General features: G+C 44.4%; 1 protein-coding gene and 1 non-coding gene across 3 annotated transcripts; one reads left to right on the forward strand and one right to left on the reverse strand.

The window, feature by feature from the left end:
- The first annotated feature begins 310 nt into the window (after positions 1–310).
- On the forward strand, positions 311–396 carry trnar-ucu. Its single transcript is given in 2 exon segments — positions 311–347; positions 361–396. It is a non-coding gene; the product is annotated as a tRNA-Arg (tRNA).
- A 2,049-nt stretch (positions 397–2,445) lies between these two features.
- Positions 2,446–15,579, reverse strand: LOC120537980 (deoxynucleotidyltransferase terminal-interacting protein 2-like). 2 transcript variants are annotated; one of them, XM_039767305.1, is made up of 8 exons: positions 15,454–15,579; positions 13,246–14,445; positions 12,435–12,925; positions 11,247–11,385; positions 6,190–6,285; positions 5,917–6,081; positions 5,604–5,713; positions 2,446–2,731 (listed from the first exon to the last, which is right to left on the reverse strand). In XM_039767305.1, the coding sequence occupies exons 1-8, from the start codon at positions 15,562–15,564 to the stop codon at positions 2,638–2,640; spliced, it is 2,406 nt and encodes an 801-aa protein (XP_039623239.1). In that variant the 5' UTR covers positions 15,565–15,579; the 3' UTR covers positions 2,446–2,637. The 2 variants fall into 2 exon arrangements, with proteins under 2 accessions (XP_039623239.1, XP_039623237.1); XM_039767303.1 differs by having other exon boundaries at positions 13,246–14,448.
- Between the last annotated feature and the right edge of the window lie 11,871 nt (positions 15,580–27,450).

The raw sequence follows: 27,450 nt of genomic DNA on the forward strand, positions 1-27,450 counted from the left end.
TCAAGAATAGCCAATCACTTGAGAGTATTAATTGATTGGCAAGCAAACTACGCGAATCAGGAGAAAGCCTACCTGGAGTTGCGAGAGTGGGGAGAGATTATAAACCAATCACACAAGCCCTTTCAAACTTCCCGTCGAAATTATAAAAATCTACTAAAGACACCCATATTTTCATGGAAGTGCGCGCCGAGGTCGGCTTGTTGGTGTCGCAGGGTAAGAGGTCAGCACGCACCACAAGCTGATGGTAAAACAAGTGACGAGATGGCGTTGCATGTGTTTACCATGTTACTGGTCGATATGTCCAACAGGTGGCTCCGTGGCGCAATGGATAGCGCATTGGACTTCTAGAGGTTTGAAGGGATTCAAAGGTTCCGGGTTCGAGTCCCGGCGGAGTCGGTGATTTTATTTTTCAGTCAAATGGGGAAAAAAATATGAAGAGTTAAACGAACATGTCCGCGAGCGCCAATAAATGAGACGCCTGGGCCACAGGCCTCCGAAAGTCTCGACAATGAAGGGACACGGTGTGGCGCGGCGGGCTGAGTGAAGCGCTGCTGGGTTTGTGGTCTCAGCCCGTCTTTAAATTCTTAACCGTACCGGGTAAAAATCAGCTGACCGTACTGGACAAACAGAATTTAAAAGACTAATTTGCACAAGAAACGCCAGTTGCAAAATACCGAGAGGGTCCGCCCTCGCTTCCGGACGTGATATTTGGATAAAGGCGCGCCCTTCTTCGTACTAATATGACGGACTTCGCACGATTCGAAATGGGCACATGAAAGCCTATTACCGTCTCCACCGCGTCTCTTCGGCTTTCGTATTTGTGGTGCAGCTTTGCTTCTTCTGACGGTTTCTGCTTTCAGGAGCGGGACGAGGCGATGCCGGCGGTGAGGAACGAGTCCGCGGAGGGGGCGGGGTCTTTGGATTACTTACGTCTGGACAGGCGCGGCTACCAATTGATTATTGCGGTCTAGTGGGCGGGCCTTCACGTGCCACACGTTTTAATCCTAAACCCCAACGAGAGATGAAACGTGGACTTGTGCGACCAACAATAGAAAACACAACCCGTGCTACAGCAAGACAGTCACGAGTACTAAACTAATTTACATAAACAACCAGACGGGACATTTCTTTTCGCTTTATTTGTTTAATATTTTGATTAGTTTTATCATAAAAGGCCACTTCTGCTTTAAACAGTTTTTTTATGTAAAGAGGACTTTATCCACTTCTTAATTTTACAGTTGTGGTACGTCACTATAAATTTGTTATAAATAGAAACCTTTGGTCCACAATCCAGCGAGTAAAATCAAATATCAGATCCATTAATTAAAGGATACTGTAACATTTAAAGCCCCCTTAGGCCACCTTGAGCTGATCGATACCAAGAGTGGAAACCCAGTAACCCCAACCTCTGGCCCTCATGCCAGGAGCCATTACAGATGGAGAAGCGGCTGGCTTCAGTTTCACAGGTGGGTTTGTAGGGTCGGTACTGTCAGCTGTGCTGCCAATCCGCCTTCCTCGAAGTCCAGCTTCTCTGGTTCAGCCACGTCTGACATGGGTGTTGTCCTTCACGCTTCATTTTATCGGGGCTTTCCTGATTTTTAAAATAGTTTTACACAGTTTGTTCGGGATTTTTCGGACTCTGAATCTGTTCATCTGGAGACCTTATTGAAAAGTTGTTTTTTTAACGTTATTTTCGCCGTCATGTTGTGGGTTCTGTCAACACTCGTTACCATAGTAGCACATCCCACAATGCTTTGGTGCGATGCGACTATATAAAGGTCATCAATTGCAGCTCTAGTTGATTCAAACAAAGGAGCTGTTAACACGTTTGCATATCGGACATGGATTATGCACTACAAGTTACGTTTTTCTTTTTTGCCCCCATGGACGCTTCACACCGTTTGCTGTTGTTCAGGACTGGTCACCACAGACGCCGAGTTTTTGATTTGCTCTCATCAACAACAATGGATGTGGGCTAACCGTCTCTCCTGGGCCTGGGCATCTAGGGATTTTTGAATCTCTTCAAACAAATGGTTTGGTATTGGTTCTTTTAAGTAAGTTGACTTATTTTTACTTCAGTTTTAATAAAAACTTGATCTCAAAGAAATTACCCTCAATCTTAATCTGAACCAGCCCAAGTGTCTATTAGCTCATTATTATTACCTTTACAGCAGTACAACTTTCTCGTTTTATTCTTGTGACACGTGGAGGGGCATTGCAGCCCACCATTGACCTCCTTTAATTCAGTTGTAGTCGATGCCAGCGGTGCCCCACATTTACTTCCTACATCATCAGGGCCAACTCCTGAAATCCACACGTCAGGAAGCTCTGGCTGCTCTACCGTTCCCAAAACCTTTATATAAATCGCTGCACTTCAAACATTCAACCCAAAAATAAATCGAGCCACCAACTTATTCTGTCATTTTCTTTTTTTTAATTGTCTGCTGGTCATATTTTTTTTTTTTTTTAGCACAAAGCAGCTGGTTGCTACTGGAAGTGCCATTCCATACCACCTAAAGTTGTCTGGGAGGCAAATGCACCCAGAGTCTCTCGTCCCATAATTGTAATTTTTTTTTGCACAAGATATAAAAAAGTTACTCGAGAGAGAATGTGACAAGTCCAAGTGAGAGCCATCGCTCAGTTGCGGAATTTCTTCTTCTTACGGTTCTTCTTGCCCGCTGCAAGGTCTGCCTTTTCTGCCATAATCTCCTTGAACTTCTTCTTGTTGTAACTAGAGGTTAAAAAATATATACATAAATTAGTTCTGCTTTCAGTTTGAAGGGCTTAGAAATTCACATCCAGAACACAGCTTAGTGGGAGACTCGTTGGACGTTGCGCCAGCCCCGCAGCAGACACGGTTCACTTTCCGGGGTCACAATTTGTACTCTAATTTCCATTTCTATGACTTTTGTCTAACATCAGATAACAGCACCCCATTACACCCACGACGGCTGAGCATGCCAGTTAACAGGACACCCCACTTCCCAAGCCTCCTTGGTAAAATGCGAGGTGCAACATGCTTAGAAATGTTTGTGACAATCCCCATTGTAAGCGTATTGCAAAAGTTTGGTTTGAAACTTGAGAAAAATAGGAGTTTCCAGATTTTCCACTTCTCTTAAAAATACCCAAAGCTCCACTTTTAGGTCACAGTGGAGGTGTGAAGTTCTGTGCCTTCCATCTCGATACTTGTAGATTCTGGTTTTGTCCTCCATCGCCTCCTGTTCTGGGCGTATGGACTGTCTGGTGTCTTCCTGCTGCCCGAGGACCGTCTGAGGATTTGTCGTCATCTTGTGATCAGAAGATTGTAGGTTCGACTCCTACCCAGCGTGGACCCTGTGGGACTATTTCCCGCCTGAAGGGACCTGATGGTGGTTGTGGACTACAGTGGGTATAGAAAAGAATCCCCCCCTTCTAAATATTCCCATTTTTTTGCTTTACAGTCTTAAATGAAAACACACAAGCCAATAATTTTTGCAGCTTTACTTACTCAACGCAATCTCTAACATCCAAGTGAAAGATATAGCTACAGTTCAGAAGAATTTAATAAAGGACCCCCCCCACTCAATCAGGTGTCAGTGCCCACCATTCCCATTGCAGTTACTTGTGCTCAGCTGTAATGAGTGTGATTAGTGAAGCTGTTCCTGGTCCATTTATTCCCTTGCTTAGTAGAGCAACTGACAGCACACAACTGACTATGGGTGGCAGGCCACTTTCAAAAGATCTTAGGGATAGAGTTGTGGATGGACATAATGGAGACCAAAACATCTCAAAAGGCTTTATCAATCCCAAAGAGCACAGTAAAGTCCATCATAAAGAAGTGCTTGGTACTACTAGGACCCTCCAAACTGGATGGAAGAGCAAGGAGGAAACTGGTAGGAGAGGCCAATGGCCACTTTGAAGGAGTTCCAGGATTTGATGGCACAGAGTGGTCATTAATGGTGTGCATGTGACCGCAATTTCACAAGCGTTCCACCATTGTGGCTTGTTCAGGAGGGTCGCACTTCTCAAGAAAGGCCACATGAAGGCTCGTTTGAGCTTTCCCAGAATGCACCTTGAAGATTCGGATGCCAAGTGGAAAAAGGTCTTATGGTCAGATGAGACCAAAATCAAACTATTTGGCCTCGACGCCAAACGGTACACCAATGCAGCTCACCATCCAAAACACACCATACCTCCAGTAAAGCTTGGAGGGGGCAGCATCCTATTGTGGGGGGCCAGGGGTTCTCGTTAGGGTAGAAAGAAACATGGGTGGGGCAAAATGCCGACAAATTCTTGAGGAAAACCTGCTACTCTCAGCCAGAAAGTTGAAGATGGACAGAATGTTCACCTCTCACAACAACGACGACCCGAAGCACACAGCAGAACTGACCACACAGTGGCTGTAGGAGAAGAAAGTGAATGTCCTGGTGTTGCCAGTCAGAGCCCAGACCTAAATCCCACTAAAGAAAGCAGACCACCCAACGCTTACCATCCAATGTAACCGAACTTGAATAGTTAAACTGTAAAGAGGAGGGGGGGGGGGCAAATATCACTCAATCTAGGTGTGCAAAGCTGATAGACAAACATCAACAGACGTAAGGCTGTCATTAAAGCAAAATTTGGCTCAACAAAATGACAGGGACGTGTTTGTGATCCTTTATTAATCTCAGTAGGTCTTGCGTTTGATTTTTTAAATAATTTTTCTGAACTGTAGCTGTGATATCTTTCACTCGGATGTTATAGGGCGGATTGAGTTAGTAAAGCTGGAAAGAAATATTGGTTTGTGTGTTTTCATTTAAGGCTGTAAAGCAAAAAGAAAGGGAATATTTCGAAGGGGGTGTATTTTGCCCAATGGGTGGAGCTATTCCACATGGCTAATGCCACAGCCAAGACGACGTGCTCCACCCTGAAGGACGAGATATTTACCCGATTTTTTTGAGGGGGTTGCCGAAGAACGTCATCACAGACCAGGGCCTGCAATTTACCAGCTCAGTGGCTGAAGAGTTTGGGACAGTGGGGGTGGTTTACCTGAAGACGACAGCATAACCAAACCCCCCAATCTAAATTGCACTGAGCGAGTGAACCAGACCCCTACAGACAATGACTTCATCGGAGACCACCATCAGGACTGGACTCTAGTTTGCATTGATCACGGTGATGGACAAGGTTACAGGTCAGACCCCTGCATTGTTAGCTTTAGGCAGACAGCTTACTGGCCCCCTTTTAAAATGTTGCGTCTGCCTCCTTGTACCCAGCAGCCCCTGCACCCTCAGCAGACGACCAATCAGAGCCACTGAAGTTTCAATCCCCAGTTTCACCGCTGGACACTTCAAATGTGACAGTGCCACAATGCAAACATTACCATCTGGTAAGATTGTCACTTCACTCTCCATACTCATCCTACAGAAATTTTGCCAGCAATTTCTCTCATCCCAAAAATAAATGCACATTAGCTGCCAAAGGACTGGAGCCCCAGCCAGGTGCCCTATGCTTGCTGGGATAGGCTTCAGCTTCCCCACAGCCCTGTTCAGAATAAAGCAATGGATGGATGGACGGATGGGATGCTTTTCTATAAACTGCCTGATGAAAGATCAGATACTTAGTTTTACTTCTGCTGCACTCACCTCCTGAAATCTGCATCGGCCAGGAGCTCATCCACAAGTGTCCTTTTCCTTTGTTTCTTAGGTATGCGTGCATGATAGAAATCTATTGGATTATCCACAACAGTGCCCACCTGGAAGACACACAAATAAACACCAAAATTTAAGTTGCGTCAACGGCCTCATCACTTGCGAGGGACGCCACTTTCAAACACAAACGTTATCATCACATTCTGAGAGAATCACTTAAAAGTGTAACAGAAGAAATGGTCCCCTGAGTTTAGGGAATTGACCTTCCATTATACGGACTCCTTTCATACAAAAGTGTGCCACTCACCTGGAAATACTTTGGAAAGCCATCCCGGTCGTTTTTCTTATAAAATCGCTTTGGATCCACAGCCGATCTCATTTTCAGCACCCTCAGATCATTTTTCAGGTCCTCCGTTAACTCTGGGGCTTTCATGTTAAACCAGCTGTCACCGGTGGTCTTGGCACGCTCCTCCTACAGGGCAAAAAAATAAATAAACAAATAAATAATGACACAGTGGGGGACATCTTATGGTGTCATCTTAACAGAACAACACCCCATAGCTCCAAGTATAGTGCTTACCCTGCGCTTCTGCTTCAGTTTACGGATGGACTCCTTGTAAGGGGGGACGACGTGTTTCTTTTCGAAATCTGGAGTAATTACACTCTTCTGCAAGAGCTAAAACAGAAATGAAGTTTTTAAATTTACAGAACTAGAATACAATTTGGAGGCAGAGGTCTGGCGTCTGTGCAGACTCTTGTTGCATTTTTATTAATTGTCCTAATCACGTGCAATCCACCGAATTGACCACAAATCAACTCCAAACAAGGTGTAGGAACATCTCAGTGATCTGTAGAATGGGAAGCACCTGAGCAAAACTCAAGGGTCTCAATACTTGGGTCAATAGGAAATTTCTATTTTTAAAATAAATTTGCAAAACCTTCTGAAATCCTGTGTTTTGTTCTGTCATTCTGTGGGACGGAGTGTTTCTTGACGAGTAACAAAAATGAACTGATAGGATTTTAGCACGGGCAGCACGGTGGCGTAGTGGTAGCGCTGCTTCCTCGCAGTTAGGAGACCCGGGTTCGCTTCCCGGGTCCTCCCTGTGTGGAGATTGCATGTTCTCCCCGTGTCTGTGTGGGTTTCCTCCGGGCGCTCTGGTTTGCTCCCACAGTCCAAAGACATGCAGGTTAGGTGGACTGGCGATTCTAAATTGGCCGTAGTGTGTGCTTGGTGTGTGGGTGTGTTAGTGTGTGTCCTGCGGTGGGTTGGCACCTTGCCTTGTGCCCTGTGTTGGCTGGGATTGGCTCCAGCAGACCCCCCGTGACCCTGTGTTCGGATTCAGCGGGTTGGAAAATGGATGGATGGATGATTTTAGCACAAAGCTGCAACATAACAGGCCCGTGACAATTCAGAGGTGCCCTGGCCAACTTGAGACGGGCCTGCACATGTGCCTGCTGGAGAAGGGGGACCTTACAAGATTTCAATCCATTACAGCATAATGTGGTGGTCCTGACTGCCTTCAGATCATTAACAAGCTCCTCCCTCACCTTTCTCATGATCATTCTCACCACCCCATGAGGAGAGATCTTTCATGGAGCTCCAGACCGATGTTGATTGATGGTCATCTTCTATTTCTTCCATTTCCGAATAATTGCACCAACAGTTGTCACACTCTCACCAAGCTTCTTGCTGGTGGTCTTGTAGACCACTCCAGCCTCATGCAGGTCTTGTCCCTGACGTGCTTTGACCGCTCTTTGGTGTTGCCCATGGTGGCGGAGAGGTAGGAATTGAAGACATTGATTCTGTGGACAGGTGGGCTTTATACACATCAGAGGTCAGGAGTATCTGGAATTAATTGATTGATGGCCACACGGTCAATCTGTGGAAGCCAGAATTCTGGCCGGGTTGTAGGGGATCAAATCCTTATTTCATTCAATTAAATGCAATTTATAACTTTTATGTAACTAGGGGGCTCCGCTCGCCCACTCCTGGGTTTGGATAACCAGATATACAATTTAAAGAGATTGTTATTTTCATGGGAATTGTTACCTACTCTTTTCAATTCTATGTTGCATCGCTTCTCTGTGATCATAAATATACACCTGACCGATTTGTGGTTTCTTCGAAATTAAACTTGTCGTTGCTTTAACTGTTGCGAGACCACAGATTCTCATAGCGTGTGGTTCATTATCGTGTAAATCTACATTTTGAGCACTGAATGATGCCTTTGCGTAGTTTATTGTGGACTCAGATATTTTGCCTGTAGTGTTTGTGGATTTCACTTTCATCAAATAACAAATCTTTTAATTCTCGCGGATAGGTCTCTTCATTTTCCCTGATGGTAACACGAATTTGACGATCTACAAGTCTCCGACTTAAACAATAAAGCCTTACAAGATCTACATACTTCTGACATATCACCTATGTCCATATACTCTCTCTTTTTTTGCTGCTCCGTTATTTCACCGAGTAATAATTTCCGTTTGTTTGTGCTAATGCGATCTTTACTGTCTTTTTTGATACTTTTGAATTTTACTACTTTCCTAACGTTTTTGAACATCTTAATGAAGTCTTTTATTTCTGACCCCGATTGGACCAACGAGCTTTTCAATTCCACTTGGTCCAGGCTGATTATTACTTTCCTTATTTTCTGAATTTGCACATAGATTTTTATTGTTCCTTTTTGCCTTCTTTACTCTCCCATGCTTTGTCTCTTTTCGACTCGCTGCTCTTTCTTCTTTGGTTAGTCGTTGACGTGTCATCTACAACATATATAATTTTTTAAGAGCTGGGAGCACATGAAGCGTGTCTGCCAAAAGCATTCCAACAACTGCGAGGTTAGACGTCCATCACTTTGTTTTAAATTGTTTGTAAGGAGGGCGTGACGTGCAAAAGCCACCTTCTCACAGGTCTTGCTTCCAAAAGGTTGTAAAGTCTCGTCTCACGGGTCTTTCCGAGAAGATCACGTCTCGACCCAAGATTTTTTTATGATAATAGAGAGATGTGTTTTTCTGGATTTTTGGTTGATATTCTGTTTCTCTCAATTAAAATTAAACTACAATGGAACCTTGGTTTGCAAGCATAATTTGTTCCGGAAATGTACTTGTCTATCAAAGCAAATTTCCACACAAGACATAATGGAAACTCAGATAATTCGTTTCACAACCCACAAATATTTATATCTTCTTCATTTGGCTGCTCCAGTTAGGGTCGCCACAGCGGATCATCTTCTTCCATATCTTTCTGTCCTCTGTTCCGTCACCCCCATCACCTGCATGTCCTCTCTCACCACATCCATAAACCTTCTCTTAGGCCTTCCTCTTCTCCTCTTCCCTGGCAGCTCTATACTTAGCACCCTTCTCCCAATATACTCATCATCTCTCCTCTGCACAGGTCCAAACCAACGCCATCTCGCCTCTTTTTGTCTCCCAACTGTCCAACCTGAGCTGACCCTCTGATGTCCTCATTTCTAATCCTGTCCATCCCCAATGCAAATCTTAGCATCTTTAACTCTGCCACCTCCAGTTCTGTCTCCTGTGCCACCGTCTCCAACCCATATAACATAGCTGGTCTCACTACCGTCCTGTAGACCTTCCCTGTCACTCTTGCCGATATCCCTCTGTCACAAATCACTCCTGACACTCTTCTCCACCCTGCCTACACTCTCTTCTTCACCTCTCTTCCACAATCCCCATTACTCTGTACTGTTGATCCCAAGTATTTAAACTCATCCACCTTCGCCAACTCTACATTCCACTGACCTCCCTCTCATTTACACCCACGTATTCTCTCTTGTTCCTACTTATTAATACAAAATATAAAGTACAAATACGTAAAACAAATTAACCTGCATTTTACCTTTGAAAAGAATTATGGCTGGTGTGAGGGAGATGAGAGAGGAGGAGGAGGAGGAGGAGGAGGAGGAAGGTTATTGTGTGGGACGACTTTCACTCTAACTAATGGAATCCCTGCTGTCTGTCGGCTCACTGGAATCTTTTTCTTTTTTGGCGACTTTAACAAGGAGCCTCTCCAATGACAGTTGCTTTTGCCTGAAGAGTCACTACACTTGGACACAAACTTTATATAAAAAAAAAAAGCTTAACTCACTGTAAGGTTTCGAAACTCTTTTGGGATTCCCACCCAATGGGACAACACACGGAAGAGCGTCCCTAAGCAACCGCAGGCTCCCAGTGTTGTAGCAGTTCGGCATAAAGGTGAATGAGAAAAGATCACGGTCAAGAAATACGTCGATGGGTGATACAAGGAACATTAGAAATGTGTAGGGCACAGAATTACTTAGCCACTAACTCTTTCAGGGTTGATGTCGACTTTTGTCAAAAGGAGGATTTAACAAAGGTAACCAACTGTAAAGTGTGACAAAACCAACCGTTATGTTTCAGTTGGACTCTCGTTGGTAGAAGGAAAGTTAACTTCATTCCTGCGCTCGTGCGAGTAGTAAGGCACAAACAAGAGCAAAAATGGCACTGAAATAATGGCGCAAGATCAAAACGAATGCGTAAAGCAAACTACTCTGTGGAAGAAGTTTTGCCTGTTATCTCTGAACTGGACTATGACTTGCCGGACTCCGATTTTGATACAAGTGATCGAAAACGAATGCGAGGTTCCATCTTCAGCTGACTGGTCCCCAGCTAACTGTGGCGCTGACACGCCTATGGCAATGGTCGCCAGGAGGATCGCCACTTAATGATAAGAGGCAGAAACCAGATTGCAATGCACTGTGACTGGCAGCAAGCCTGCCACCCATTCTTGGTAAACTGGCAGCCGCTGCATGCAGCAACAGACGTTTTATGATCATTTCTGTGTGAAACCATTGCATTTCGAAAAAAATATTCAGCCCTCAGAGCGCTAACCTGGTCACGACCCTGCCCGACTGCGGTGTCTGTGCATAGGAGAGCGGCAGGTCCCGCTACAATAAATAACCCAGCTGTTCCAGTTTCACGCTGAATAAAGCTGGTGTTGCTAAAGTACTGCGACTCGGCCTCGTGTTTTGGGGTGCATGACAGGGACTCGCACGTCACAACACACACGTGGTCACCATGCTATAGTAAACGGTATACGCTCGTACGGATGTTGACTATACGAGTGAGGCACGCCGACTGAGAACGAGCATGGGAGACGATTACCCACTATCCCCACGTGACGCTAGGCGGACAAAGCGCATACGTACTACTGGTATTGCAAGGCCTCGCTTGTTTATCAAGTTAAAATTTAAAATTTTAGCTCATCTTGCAAAAACACTCACAAACCAAGTTACTCGCAATCCAAGGTTTTACTGTACCATAACATTTACAGACACTTCATTTCTTTGTAAAGGAGCAAACGTACAAAAACCTCTCTCACCCACTGCACATGTACACTTAACAGCTAACCAAATACTCCACTTCTGGGTCCTGAATCCGTATTTGTCAATTAGGAGTCAGACAGAATAACCCAGTTATGAAAGTAGAAACACATCAACCTGACTTTTACATTTCTAGAACACTCTGCCTTAACGTGTCATTTATTAAACAGTCAGGTATGCGCCAAACTGCTGCGTCGGACATTAATAAACAACTACGTGTGCAGGTGAGGGACACACCTCTAGTCACAGACGGCAGTACAGCTGCTTGCCTCACCTCATCCTTCTTCTTTGGTTCCTTTGTCTTCTGGACAACACTGGGGGTCTTCCTCCGCTTCTCTGCATCAAGATGAATGTACAGCCCACCAAACTGTTTGAGGCTAAAGCCGGGATCTATGCTGCTTGAGAATGTGACCCTGCAAACGTTATTTAGGGAAAGAAGAAAAAGAAAAGCACTTTTTAAATTGCACTTTGTAGGGAATGCAGGATTTGGTGTCTGGCGTCTCGCCAGCAGTTCAAAGATCATCAACACTTGAACGTCACTAAGCCATTCCCAAGCCCGAGTGTCACATTGCCCCACGTAGGATGACCAGCTGTGGTAGGGATGACAAACTTAACTGTGTGACGGCTTTCCAGCACAGTTTGCAAGGTTTTGCCAGCTCACCCGCTCTTCTGACAACCAATAATGTGCTGAAGACGCACAAAAGCTTTGCAGGTATGGCAAGTTCAGTCATAATCGTGGTCCTTCTCTTTTTTGCCAAATTAAATAACAGATTAGCCTTTTTTTCTGTAGGCCAGGTCCAAAATACCCACGATTCCTTAGTCTTCATTGCTTTATTATATGCACTGTACATCTAGCTTAGCACTTTCTGGTTCTCAGCATACACACAGAGCATGCCCTTAAAAATTACGACAAAATCAAACTTGTCCCAATTTTGTCGGAACAAGTCACAGGGGATGTCAGACTATACAACTGCAGGCCACCATGGCCTCTGACTCGCTACGATTATGCACATAAGGTCTGCAACTAAACATTTCTGGAAAAATCCTGTAAAGTGACACGGCCTCAATGCAAATGAAAAAGCCTTTCTCCCCGCACACAAAGAAGTCCATTCATTTTCAAACCCATTTCTCTGGTTTAGGACTGGAGAAGGCAGGGCTGATCTTAGCAGCACTGCCAGGTTATCAACCAGGGCACACTCACAAGGAGTAACACTGGGCCAGCAAAGAGCTGCCAAGTAACCCAAACCTCACATGGACAGCAACTGGACAGGGTAGCTGAGAAACTGCAGCACTAACCATGGCAAGCAAGCAAGAAAGCAAGCATTATTAATTCACGTCCATAAAAAAAAAAAAAAATGATATTGAAAGACAAATTGTTCCCAAGCCCAGACCTGTAGTTTGCGCCCAGTAGCTGCCAATGTGCTAAGAGGTATCTGCCATACAGACTCGGCTGTCTACTTACTGAGGAGGCCTTTTAGGTTTAAAGAGCACATCATTATCCGCCTCCTCATCAGCTTCTTCATCAACAAATTCATCCTCCGATTCATCAACATCCTCTTCCTGGACTACATCATCTTCTTCCTCCTCCTCCTCCTCATCTTCTGAGCTTTTAGATGCAGTATCTTGGGGCTCAATATAGAATTTCCTCTCTAAATTAAAACCAGGGTGAGTGTCGATTACGAAGAGGTCATTTTGCTGTGTGCTGCTGGCTTCAGGAGGGGAGATGGGTTTAGCTGGACTTGATTCACTTTCCACAATAAATAAATCATCTTCATCTGGACAGCCCTCCTCCTCCACCTCCAGCTCTTCCTCCGAGTTGCTCTCCTCATCACTGCTCAGGAGCAAATGAATCACTTGAGGTGGTGTTGATTTTCTTCTTCCTTGTTCCGTCTCCTGCTGACTGCTGCTTTCAGGTAACAGGGGTTTTATGACAGACTTGTCTTCACAGTTGGCCTGCAAAATAAAGACACCTTTTTATACTGCAATTAAAGAACAAATTTCCAAACATTTCTAAAATCCCAGTTTCACTTTGCCAGATGAGGGGGGAAAAAAATACATTTCAACGATTTTAGAACAAAATGTGTAACGAGTGAAGGGGTCCGAGTACTTCCTGCAGACACTGCATACGCTCTCTTCTGAAGCCATCTCAAGGACTTTTCCCACTCAATTATCTTCTAAGTTAATTTAACCTCCGCTTTTGCAACTGTGACGTCACACAAACACACACACACACTGCAAAAAGGACTTTAGACTTGAATAATTCCCAGTCCTACCTCGGGGTGTATGCTGATGTCCGGACTCTGTCTTTCTTTCAGGGGGTCACCGTTTTTGTCCATGTCCTCATGTTCGCCACTCGCGGGATCCTCCTGCTGCATTTCCACACTTTGGCTCATATTAATGTCTTGCCCACCATTCTTAACCTCCGAGACACCCGACTCCTCACTCTGTGACTTTTGGTCCCCATCAGACTCTTCTGTTGAAGGTCCAGGTTCCGCCTGTGTCACCACGCTTCTGTCCTTCAGGGACAGGGAACACCTGCTTCTGCTCACCGTTCGAGTTCTGCTAGGACTTTGGCTCGATGCAGAAGCCGATTTTTCTGGGCTGCCAGGAGCAGCAGACAGAGTTCCATCGCTATCCTCTGGATGAAAATAGGGCACAGCTCGACTCCTCAGGCTTCTAGTTAAGAAAGGGCTGCTTGGTGGCTGTTGTGCGAGTCTCGCTGGGACACCAGACGCTTTCACCGGGCTTCCACTTGTGCTTTGTTCTTTTGGGCCACTAGAAGGTCTTACTGGAGAAGTTTCAATTGCCTTGCAATCCATTTTGTTTGGTGCACTAGCCTTGCTCAACCTGCTCCTAGCAGATCGCAGACCAGACACACTGGAACAGGAAGACTCTGCCTCCGAAACCTCCGCTTCTTCAGGCTGCGACTTTCCAGCTGCCACAGGGGGTACCAGACTTCTGCTTCTGGGTGTTCTAACACTGCTGGCTAGTCCTGATGCAACAGACGAGCAGGACTCGGCATCGGAAAAGTCAGCATCCTGAACCTGAGGCTTGTCTCCTCGCTTCTGGGACTGTGGCACCCTGCTTCTCAAAAGTCGAGGGGCCCGGCGTGTGGAAGCTGAAGAGGCACAAGACTCTGCCTCGGAGACGTCCACATCTTCATTGCGCGGCCTGCGTACTCGGTCACGGGCAGAACTTCTCGTTAGCCTTTGTTCAGTGGGCCCTGGGTTTGGTAACACGGCAGAGGAGCAGGACTCTGCCTCAGAAACGTCCGCCTCGCTAACTGCCTCTGGCTGTAAAGCACTCCTGCTCACTCTGCTGCGCGTCAGCCTCCCGACAGCAGCGCTTGGCACTTCTGACGGGAGGGAACACCTCGAGTCCTTCTCTTCCGCCTCCCTGTGTTCATCTTCACTAGCGGCATCTGACGGGCATTCCGCTCTGGCAATGGAGCTTCTTGTGATCCTTTTACTGCCCTGCTGGGGGGAAAAAAAAAAAAAAAGAACAATGTCTTATTTTATTTTTGTATATATTTACTGTTGCTCTTAAAATGAAGCAAAAGTATTACTTGATTAATCAATGGAATAATCAGTTAAACACTCAATTACTTAGATCATTGATTTCTGCAGCCCCATTACACAAATATGCTGAGACCCCCAGACCACCTTTCATCTGCTGTACCTACTCCAGACTTGGAACCAGAAATTCTTAAAAGTTTCATATTTTGGCATAAAAAAAAAAAAATATATTAAGGGTAATTTTACAATTCCATGAATGACTTGATTTGTAGACTGTCGCATACTGTTTGTTCACAGCCGAGGGGCAAATTCTCTCTCGGGCTGCAGACAACACGCACTTTACGTCGTTATTTTCAGCTTTGCTTCATGTGAGCTCAACTCTTGGCTTGTCATTTCTCATGAAAGAATTATGAATTATTTTCACATTCACAGAAAAACCGCCCTACAGTCCATGCGGCAAAGTCATCAGAACTCACGTTGGTTGGGTTCAAGCAGGACGTAAAACAAGCCCGGGATGGTCGACATACGGGGCATGCGAGATTAGAAAAATGGCCTGTCGTCCAATCGGCTGTAACACAACATGAACTGTACGCTTTTAGTGGATTTTCCTATCCTTGATGATTGTCATCTTTAAAGGAGGCACCAAATGAAAATCCTGGTTCAGAAAGGCCAATTCAGTTAACCCCGGCATGGAAAGCGGATGGCTGTTTTGAGAGATCCGCCAAGCAAAGGAGCGAGGAGGATTCGTGAATAAGGCGCTCTGCTGTACCACTTTATCCAGTTAGTACTGCCCACAATTACAATTTTACCTGCAACTTCTGTAAAAAGCCTAACGCCCGTCACAAATAAAAGTTCTATCAATCAAGTGGATCGAAAGCCTTTCACGGATGACATACTTTTTTCCATAACGTACCTTAGGCTATTCTGCCTTCATATAATCCCCAAGAAAGATTTCAAGAAGCCTACCGTGCTCTGCAAAGACTCGGTGTTTCCCGCATCCTCAGAACACTCCACGCGTCCTCCTCTCCTGGTGGCCACCATGCTGCCGTCGCCAGACGGGCGGTCTCTTGTCTGCATTTCCGCTTCCGTGAGCCACGTGGTGTCAAGTTTATGCGCCTCTTCAAATCCGCAGTGCTTTATTGGTTTGTATGCCTAATCGGCGGAATGCGAGTTCAGTTCTTGCCTTGGGTTTTCGCGCATTTAATCGGGATTTTTAAAATGATAATTCAATTAATGCTAACGATGTCTCTTCCTGGTACTGGATTCTAGGTTTGTAATTTGAACCTTGCGGGGTCTTAAAATTCTTGTTACGTTTAATTTCGAGTGTAGTAAGCTCTCAATCGGACTAGAATCTCCACAAGCAAGCGCTCGATTCGTGAACCGTTACATTTCAAGCATTTCCATGCTGTTGTGAAAGCGGCTAACGTTTCTTTAAAAGGCTTTGTGAAAGTGGCAAATATGACGATTATTGTTTAAAGCGCACTTGAGTTGTATTGTGGATCCAGAAAGTCTTCTGATCCTTTTGCTTTCTGCACACTTTATCGGGTTGTAGATTTCATTTTAATTGGATAAGTTGGCCGTTTTTGAAAAGCAAACTACGCAGAGTAACTCCAAATGACAAAGTGGCGACATGTTTTCAGAAAGGTTTACACATTTATTCAAACTCAAAGACAGAAATTCTCATTCCTGGAAGTTTTGAGACCCTTTCAAGTAAATTGTGCTTTAATTTTCCTTGAGATGTTTCTAGAACTGGATTGGAGTCCACCTGTGGCCCTTTGAACTGATTGGACATCTTTTAGAAAGGCATACCTGTACCTGTGGATTGAAGGTCCGACAATTCACACTGCAAGTCAGGACACAAACCAAGTCGTGAAGTCCAGGGACTCTCTGAATACCTCTGTGATCAAAAAACTGTGGTGAGGCACAGATCAGGGCAAGAGGACAAAACCATCTGTCAAGCTTTGAGGGTCCCCAGGAGCACACTGGTCTCAAGAATTAAAACTTTAAAACGACCAGGGGCCTCATGTGTAAACGGTGCGTACGCACAGACATTTTGCGTAAGAACTTTTCCACGTTCAAATCCCGATGTATAAAACCTACATTCGGTGTAAAGCCACGCACTTTTCCACGGTACCTCATGTCTTGTCGTACGCAAGTTCTCCGCTCGGTTTTGCAGACTGGCGGCACCCAGCGTCAAAGCAGTGCTGCTGTTCCTGTGTGGTCCTTTCCTGACGCGGCTTTATAAATTAACTGAAATTAATCGCATATTGTTTATTAGTGTAATGCATCTGATTAACCAGTAACAATATAATGGTCCAGGGAATAGCCATAGTATTCCAAATACCAGAACTGCTTTAGCGTTGTTATTCTCACTGCACCTTCTTCTTCTTTCAGCTGCTCCCGTTAGGAGTTGCCACAGCGGATCATCTCTTTCCATATTACTCTCACTGCACGACTCGGAGTATTTATATCACTGTATCTGAGTGGGAATCACAGCAGCAGCTGATCGGACAGAAAATTATCGGTATACAGTTTAATGGACACGCTGTCTCGGCCACGGCAAAACGTTTCAAAGCCTTTCCTGTACGGACCTCGCGGTTCAGAAACAGTTTCATCCCAAGAACTATAAACGCACTCAATCAAGTGCTCCTTGTAGAACTGTTAGGACTTATAAGTACAATCACCGCACTGTAAACTTGCACTACAGTTATAATATCGCACAACCTGCGCCACTTTATAAAGCATGTATTTACATATGATGATGATATCATTTTTAAGGTGAAATGCAGCAAAATATGTTTATTATATTATACAGATAAAACTTTAACCTCATTTAAATAATCTATATTCATCACTGGGAGTGTCGTGAAGGATAGAATAATTAAACATGTACTACGAAGTTATTTCAATGTTCCTTAAACCAGGCATGTCATGTTTCGACTGCCATATGTGCATCGGCGGGCCGCACTGTAACAAATACTTATACTATTATACAAAGTTACTGTAGCTTTCTTTCCAATACCGAAAACTTTAAAAAATGTAACGCTTAAAGTTTAAAGTTTAAAGAAAATCTATTTATTTCCATACAAGCTCCATGGAACAACGTAAAATTAGAGTCTTAGTCTCTTAGCTAGGTCCTTATATTATTATATTATATAGGAGTCTTATAGTGCAGTGAGATCGATTTCTTTTGTCCCAACACTTGGCATCTCTTATTAGTGACCAGTTCGTCAATATCAGGCTTGAAATCTTGTGCAGCTGCAACTTTTATGAGAGATGACAGGCGCTCGGCAGTAAGTCTTGAGCGATGTGGGTTTTGGTAGCTTTAGTGCTTCCGAACACAGACAGTACCTTCGATGCCTACTTACGGGGTGGCAGGTAAGCATACCAGCCTGGCACACCAACTCTGTTGTATTTTGCCTTCAGAGTAGAATCTGACTGCAGTTCAATCAACTCCATTTGGATCTTCCCAATTTGCGGATAATATCTTTAATTATTTTATTTTAAAATTGGGGTTTAATTGAGTTTAGCTGGATTTAGCTACATTTCGGACTGTTTCCGGAATGCAACAGCTAGCGAGCTGATTGGAGACCGTAAGAGCCAATCAGAATTTTTGAAACCAAGTCTGTGATTGGTTGGTTTTGTGGCACACTTATAACGGTGTACAGAGAGTTGAGCGCTCGCAGCAGAGAATGTTGTGAGCGCAAGCAACACATTGCGAGCAAGCGCAAATGAAAAAACTGAGCGAGAGGGGGGTGCTATTGTGTGTGTATATGGATAAGTGCAAACACTGAAATACATTTTTTGCACGCAGCAATGAATTTTGTTCACTCAAATTCAGCTTTTGTACGCTCAAAATAAATTTCTCCTCAAAATGCAACACTTGCACTTGCAATATTTTTTTACGTGCGCTCAGAATAGTGGCACTGAAATAACGCCATACACACATTGAGGTCAAATATATGCAATGGCCATCCTTTACCTGAAATGAAGTGACCACTGCATCCTGCCACTGGTTCTGAGGAGGAGTTTCCCACTGGAATGCCCTCAAAACAGGGCGATGGGCATTTTGCTGGAGAGCTAATTCTTCCGCAGGGGTTAGGTCTGGACCACGTGGACCTCCACCTGTTGTCTGCCTTCTTATTAGCTTTAAAATTGATGTTTTTTTTATAATGTATATGATTCTTTATGTCAACAATTCTTTAAATAGTTATATAACAATATTTACCAGTTTGAAGTATATTCTTGTACTTCACTTTAATCTGTCCCCATGTTCTCCTTGTGCTCACGTTTGATCTGGAATTATGACATATTAAATAATACTTAATCTGACACATAGGAAATGAACCTCTGCTTTCAGTAAATTCAATGCACACGCGTTTAATCTGTCGGCCACTTTTTGCCAGCCGTCTTTTCTGGTTTGGGCTGCTTTTGCAGTGTTACCCTTTGTACATATTAGTTCTTTCGTCATTTTGTTGCAGCCTATCAAAGACTTGCTGATCATGTTTTCTAGACTCGATATATATGGGCTTTTCACTCAGCGCGGGCGCGCGCATTCATCTCGGATGATTAGATCCAGCTCGACTAATCTACCACACCGCTGCGTTTGAAAAACCGATTTATCACGGATGAGTTTCACATACATTAACTCATCCAAGATGAGGCATCTGATCTCGGATGATTTAAGCGACGTACGGAAAATACACCCCTGATCTTCAGCTGTAGTCTGCACTGACTGTTTGTTACAATACTAGCACATAATTAGATAAAACTAGAGCAAAAAAAAAAAGTAAAAATATGCGAACTATTACTACTCGTGATGGTCAGTTCTGCGCAGTGGTCAGTCTCAGCAGCCCAGCCAGTAGTGTAGCCTGCGCAGGGGCGGCCCTGGGCAGAGAAAGAATCGGTGGCTCCTTCGCCCGCCAATGTCAGTATGGTATCTTATGCATGGCGGATGGCCACGTCCGTTGCGGACACTGGATAGCCGCCTCGTGCTCATGACACGTGTCTAAATGCGCGTGTCCATAACTTGAAAACCAAGAGGTGGCCCATGATATTCTCATTACAGCAGAACGTTATAATACTACATATAGCTTACTGCTCCGACTCGGGCGACATTAGTAAATACAGCATAATTAACAAGAAACACAATGTTTTTTGGCCGCATTGCCGTCAGCTCTGTCGTTATTTTCTCTTTTTTGTTTTATATTCAATATATATTGGCGTGGCGACCCCTGGGAGTTGGCATCCCTGCGCAGGTGCACAGTTTGCACATGCCTAAAGCCGGCCCTGCTGCAGCCTAGCACTTCAGTTGTGACGTCGTGGCTCATTAACTTTGCTCAAGTCTCGTGGCTAAACTAGCAGACGACGTTTCCGGTACCGTAATGCTATGGGAAAACGTGCCTTTGTCAGAAGGCAGAAGTAAGAAAAGTCAATAAGTAACGCCGAAGATGCAGAATGATTCAACCACAAACAATTGTAATCATTTTGTACGAGTTCGGTGCTAACTAGGATCTGTCATGCGGGCCGCGTGTTTGACATGCCTGCCTGAAACGTTTTGAAGAATCTGCGCTCTAAGCTTACAGATGGCTTAACTTCTATTACAGAGCTGATTGTGTGGCGATCGGTTAGTTGGAGAAAGAAAAGCAAGGACTGCAGGGGTGGCCACGCCAATATATATTGAATATAAAACAGAAAGAGAAAATAACAACACAGCTAAAAACGCAGCGACAAATTTCGACAAAAGTTAAACGCTTGTGTCACGAGCACGAGGCGGTGGCCATCCACCGTGCATAAGATACCTTACTGACATTGGTGGGCGAAGGAGCCACCGATTCTTCCTCTGCCCAGTGCCACCACAAGCCTAGAGCCGTCCCTGAGTACTGCTGTAATAAATTATTTCATCGAAGGTCGCACACAATCACTGCGCCGTGAAACACATGTTTAATAACGTGCTTTAGCTCCTATCATCATGAAAATGATATCACGTATACATCTCAGTATTTGAGTTATTCAGAGAGCTGTAATATCACGAATGTCATGGACTCTGTGTCCAGTTGGAGGAAGAGAGCCAGTATAAGAAACAAGTAGTGATTCACACACAGAGCACATAGAAGATCAAATACAAAACAAAGCATTTAACGTGCTACTTTAATTACGATGTGATTTGAGAAAATGGTTAATTAAACGACTTTAAGATGAAGTTTATGATGTTCTACTTTAATGACAAAATAAACTGCGTGATTAAAGTGGAAATGTCGAGATTGAAGTTGACATTTAGTGCTTTTCCCCCACCGTGTGCCTTTTTTCTCTGTACCCTAATAAGCTTTCATATGACACTCAGACGGTGGGCTACAACTCGGCTTTTCACGGCGACTTTGATATGCGACTTCTTTTTTATTTCTGGCACTGTGCGATTTTGTGAACGTGAGCTTTCAAGTTTCTCCAACACGCTATGTCACTCGATCAACTTCCTTTTGTTGATTATTCCACGGTTTATTTGAACAAATTGTATGTTTTTCCTTTGCCTCCACTTGGTATTCGCTGAAATTCTTATATTTTCCCATTGTCTTTTCACAGAAGGCTGCGCTTAAGGGCGATTTATATTGATTTGCATATTCAAAGAGGCGTAATTCTGGGAGGAGTTGGGGCGTTACATAAAGCGCGTGCACGAGTGTTACTTTTCACGCTGATCGGGATTTATGTAGCGGAAGAACGTGGAAGTTGAAGTACGCACAGATTCCTGCATCTGGATTTTTCTGTGCGTAAGCACATTTCGGCTTTTGTGCTTACGCCGTGTTATAGTGCGAGTTCTACGCACGCCGTTATACATGAGGCCCCTGGACTGTATGGTAAGAGTGGCCAGCCTGCACACGGACACCTGCTTGGAGATTTTGTAAACAGGCACCTACTTTTAAGGACCCTCAGGAGAAATAAGAATCTCAGTTCTGATGAAATCAACATCAGTTGTAGGTGTCATGTCTGGAGGAAGCTCAGCACCACTCATCACCTGTGCAGCATCACTCCAGCGGTGAAGCATCGTGGCGATGGCAGCATCAGGGATTGAGCGACTTGTCAGGGTTGAGGGAAAGCCGACTGGAACGAAGTACAGAAATATCCTCAATGAAAAGCTCCAGCAGACCCCTCTGACCCTGTAGTTAGGATATAGAGGGTTGGATAATGGATGGATGGATGGAAAAGCTGCTTCGCGGTGCTCTGGACCTCAGATTGGACCAAAGGTTCATAAAAACATCCACTTTTAAGGCGCTGGCTTCCTAGATGCAGTAAAGGAGCCATAACACTTCACAAAATGAAGTTAAAAACGACTCTGCCTGTGCCTCATCCAAACCAACTTCAACCATCGCAGTAGATGTTTTTTTCCCTCTTCTTAGATACCATCATTTCCTGAAAATGAAAAGTCTTGTAAAATTTAGAAAGATTATATGCACCCTGTGGGTAAGTGTAAGTAACTGAGAAGCTGGTAAAATCTGATGCCGACTCGAGGACAGCGGCAGTCAAACATCAGCTGATCATTTTTCACGTTCTCGGCCAATGCCTGATGGCCACATTTCTGTTGGTCCTGGACGCACCAACACGACTGCTGACATCATCACCCGAATTTCCAAAAACGAAACCCAGTTCAGATTTCGCTGTTGTCACGTGTGTGTGTGTGTGTTTGGGAGACGACTCAAGGCAGCGTTTCTCAACCTTTAAGTATTAGCGACCTGAGTTTTCATAACAGTTTTAATCGCGTCACCCTAACGTTTTTTTGAAAGGAGCCCACCAATACCAATTAATGATATATCATAGATGCATATTTTATTATACCTACTTATCTTTTATCAACATTTATCTAGCTCTATATTTATTTTTCCAGTATCAGAATGTAGTTTAAGATAATTTGTTTTGGTTTCAATAGACGTATTTTTCATCTTTTCGATTCTCATTTCATTTTTTTTCACATCTTTGCCCCCTCGCCCCACAGTTTGAGGACCACTGACTCAAGGTTTCACTTGATTTCCTGCTGAACCAGCGGTTGGCGCTGTGTACCAATGCCTTCTCTCTTTTTTCCTCTGCAGACCAAAAGAATCCATCTCTGATGTCACTTCCTATGTCCCGCCTCCTGGACCCAATAATTCCTGCCCGAGGCACACGAGACCGGACGTTCAGCCATCTGAGGCAGTTCAGATTTGAACTTGTGTCTGGACGGATGTTACTTTGTTGCAGTTATTTTTTTTTTTTTAATTCTATTCTTTTGTTGTTTTCAGCAATATACGGTGCCCACCCCTTTTTCATTTGTCTTTTCTGTTTCTTACACTGTTGAGTTTCTACTTTTCAGGGAATTCTTCTGAATTCACAGTTTGCTTGAGTGGGTCCAAAGTCCCCTCCGGGACGACATTTTCTTTTTGGTGTTTAGGTGTGATGGCCATCTTTACTTACCGATTACCTCCTAACTTACCCACAAATCCAAGTAACACCTCAGCAGACAATCACTGCTGACTTTACAGCTAGTGTGTTGGACGCTGTATGCCACCCAGCAGCACCAGCCTTGATTACAGACCCAGACACTGGCATGATATGAAAACGGTGCACAAGGGGTATACAATCTCATAATTTGACCCCACGATTTCAACAAAATGAACCAAAAAAACATAAGCTTTTAAAACGCTGGCTTCCACAACGTGTCACAAAATGAAGTTAAAAACCACTCTGTGTGTGCCCCATCCAAACCAACTTCAGCCATCACAGTAGGTATTTTTCCCTCCTCTAAGATGCTATAGTTACCTGATAAAAAATAAATCACTAAAAATAAAAAGTCTCGTAAAATGTATAAATAACATTAGATTTGCACCCTGTGAGTAAGTAAGAGTAAGTAACTGAGAGGCTGGCTCAATGCCCAAAAGTAGCCTTTTTCAATTGAAAAGCACACAAGTTCCAACCGTGGCCACCGGGTGGCACTGCAGTAGATGCAACCCACTGCTGCATTCACGTTACACTGAACGCTACAGCAGCCCACCCATAGTGGCAGGCTTTTGGACACCAACGTGTGCTGCTTCGGCAAAAGTCAAAAATGACCACCTACAGGCCACCGTCAACTGTTTTCTATATTTTTGGTAATTCAACTATAGATGTTACAGAGGATACACATTAAACAAAACGTTTTGTGCATCTGGCGTCAACAGTTTAATATTTGTAACAGATTTCAAACACAGGTATCACGTCCTAGTGAGCTGAATGACTTCTGGCCTGTCACCCTGACGTCACATGTGATGAAGACCATGGAGCGGCTGCTGCTTCACCACCTGAGGCCTCAGGTCTGCCATGCCCTCGACCCTCTGCAGTTCGCATACCAGGAGAAGGTGGGAGCGGAGGATGCCATCATCTACATGCTACACTGATCCCTCTCCCACTTGGACAGAGGCAGTGGTGCTGTAAGAATTATGTTTCTGGACTTCTCTAGCGCCTTCAACACCATCCAACCTCTGCTCCTTAGAGACAAGCTGACAGAGATGGCAGTAGATTCACACCTGGTGCCATGGATTGTGGACTATCTTACAGACAGACCTCAGTATGTGCGTCTCGGGAACTGCAGGTCTGACATTGTGGTCCGCAGCACAGGAGCGCCACAGGGGACTGGACTTTCTCCAGTCCTGTTCAGCTAACATACATCAGACTTCCAATATGACTCGGAGTCCTGCCATGTGCAAAAGTTCACTGATGACACTGCTATGGTGGGCTACATCAGGAGTGGGCAGGAGGAGGAGTACAGGAACCTAATCAAGGACTTTGTTAAATGGTGCGACTCAAACCACCTACACCTGAACACCAGCAAGACCAAGGAGCTGGTGGTGGATTTTAGGAGGCCCAGGCCCCTCATGGACCCCGTGATCATCAGAGGTAAATAATAATAATAATACATTTTATTTATAGGCGCCTTTCAAACACTCAAGGACACCGTACACTTTACACAACACCCAACACACAATACAGTACAGTGTTTACATAGAGAAGGCAAGTTTAAAAAGATGAGTTTTAACTGAAGACTTAAACAGAGAGAATGAATTAATGTTTCTAATCTCAGGAGGCAGTGCATTCCAAAGTCGGGGGGCAGAACGACTGAAAGCTCTGTTCCCCATTGTGGAAAGACGAGCGGAAGGAACAGTCAATTTAATTGAGGAGGATGATCTAAGAGTACGGGAAGGGGTGACGATGTGGAGAAGGTTAGACAGGTACGGGGGGGCTAAATCATGAATAGCTTTAAAGGTTAGCAGAAGGATTTTAAACTCGATGCGGAACTTGACAGGGAGCCAGTGAAGTTGATGCAGAACAGGAGTGATGTGGTGAGTGGAAGGAGATCTCGTGATAATACGGGCGGCTTGAGTTCTGGACTAGTTGAAGTTTGTGAAGAGTTTTTTGAGGGAGACCAAATAGAAGAGAGTTACAATAGTCAAGGCGAGAGGTGACAAGGCTATGAACAAGAACTGCAGCAGAGTGAGGGGTGAGAGAGGAACGGAGACGGTTGATATTACGTAGGTGGAAGTAGGCAGATCGTGTAATAGTATTGATGTGTGAAAGAAAGGAGAGGTTATTATCCAAGATGACACCAAGACTTTTGGCCTGAGAGGAGGGATAGAGTACAGTTATCAATTATAATAGGGAAGTTATGGGATTTGGATAATGTGGATTTTGTACCAATAAGAAGGATCTCTGTTTTATCACTGTTGAGTTTAAGAAAATTAAATGTAAACCAGTTTTTGATTTCGGCCAGACAGTCAGTAAGGGTGGTAGGTGGGAGGGTGATTGTGGGTGAAGTTGAAAAATAAAGCTGGGTGTCATCTGCATAACAGTGAAAATGAATATTATATTTCCTGAAGATATTGCCCAGAGGAAGGAGATAGATGGTGAACAGAAGGGGGCCCAGGACAGAGCCTTGAGGCACACCTGTAGTAACAGATACAGAGTGAGATGAAAATGATTTGAGCTGTATGAATTGGGAGCGGCCAGAAAGGTAGGATGTGAACCAGTTATAGACATTGTGGGTGACACCAATGGAAGATAGTCTATTGAGAATAATGGAATGAGAAATGGAGTCAAAAGCCGCACTCAAATCAAGTAGTATGAGGATAGAGAGTAAGCCGGAGTCTGCTGCCATGAGAAGATCGTTAGTTATTTTGATTAATGCAGTTTCTGTACTATGGAGTGGGCGGAAACCAGACTGGAATTGTTCATACAGGTTATTCAGGGATAAGTGAGAGTGGAGCTGTTTGGCTACCACTTTTTCTAGGATTTTGGATAAGAAAGGTAGGTTAGAGATCGGACGCAGGTTGTTAAAATTAGATGGATCGGCGCCGATTTTTTTTAAAATTGGGGTTACTATAGCAGTTTTGAATGAAGCAGGAACAATTCCAGTTGAAAGCGAAGAATGGATAATAGCAGATATAATATGGAGCAGAGATGGAAGGCAGGCTTTGACAAGTGATGTAGATAAGGGGTCAAGCAGACAGGTGGATGACTTAGAATGAAGGATTATATCTGATATTTCTAAGGTGGAGGGAAGTTGAAAGAAAGAAAAAGGGTGAGTAGATGGGAAGAATTCAGAAGGAGTAGTGTGAGCGGATTGCAAAGCAAGGTAGTGGTGGATACTCTCGATTTTGTTCATAAAAAATGACATCAGAGAATTACAAAAGGCATAAGAGTAGAGATAGGGCGGCACGGTGGCGCAGTGGTAGCGCTGCTGCCTCGCAGTTAGGAGACCGGGTTCACTTCCGGGTCCTCCCTGCGTGGAGTTTGCATGTTCTCCCGTGTCTGTGTGGGTTTCCTCCGGGCGCTCCGGTTTCCTCCCACAATCCAAAGACATGCAGGTTAGGTGGATTGGCGATTCTAAATTGGCCCTAGTGTGGGTGTGTTTGTGTGTGTCCTGTGGTGGGTTGGCACCCTGCCCAGGATTGGTTCCTGCCTTGTGCCCTGTGTTGGCTGGGATTGGCTCCAGCAGACCCCCGTGACCCTGTATTCGGCTTCAGCGGGTTAGAAAATGGATGGATGGATAAGAGTAGAGATGTGATGGCCACAAATCAGGGGGTTGTGTGACACGTTTGAGGAGTGAGAACAATGATTTAGTGTTGCCTTCATTCATGCTGATTATATTAGAATAGTAGGCAGATTTAGTTTGATTAATACAATCCTTATAATGTGAAAGATGGTGGAAATACATATCTTTGTGAACCGCGAGCCCAGTTTTTTTATAAAGTCGCTCTAATTGCCGGCCTTTCGCTTTCATGAGACGAAGTTCCGGCGTAAACCAGGGGGCAGAGAGGGAAAATGAAACAGACTTTGTTTTAAAAGGGGCAAGAGAATCCAGAATATGATGAAGGCTGGTGTTATAATGCAAAATCAACTCATCAGCGGTAGTTAAATTAGGAGTGGCAATATGTGATTCAATACTGGATCGAACAGAGTCCAAATTAATGTTCTTGATATTGCGAAAAGTTATTGTGCGGGGTAGCTTCGGGATAGATATAGAGAGTTGAAGATTAAAAGAGAGAGAGAGTGGTCAGAGAAAGGCAGTTCATCAGTTGTATGATCGAGAGAAGAGACACCAGAGCAACAAATTAAGTCCAAAATGTGTCCTTTTGAATGAGTGGGGACCTTGGTGAACTGTTGGAGCCCAAAGTTCTCCAGGCAGGACATAAAGTCTCTAGTAAGAGGGTTATTTACATTGTCCATATGAATATTGAAGTCACCCAGCAAAATAATATTAGGGGAGACAATGACAAGCTGAGCAAGGAAAGCAGCAAAGTCATTTAAAAAGTCACTATTCGGTTTAGGTGGACGATAAACAGCAGCGATGACGGTAGGGCGAAGATCCAGGTAACTTGCATACAGTACATTCAAACGAGTTGAAAGCAGGGACAGACATCGGCAAAACGTTCCACTTCTCGCGGTATAACATCGCGAGACCTCCTC

This window comes from Polypterus senegalus, chromosome 10 (genome assembly GCF_016835505.1).
Source record: "Polypterus senegalus isolate Bchr_013 chromosome 10, ASM1683550v1, whole genome shotgun sequence".
NCBI classification, from domain to species: Eukaryota; Metazoa; Chordata; class Cladistia; order Polypteriformes; family Polypteridae; genus Polypterus; species Polypterus senegalus.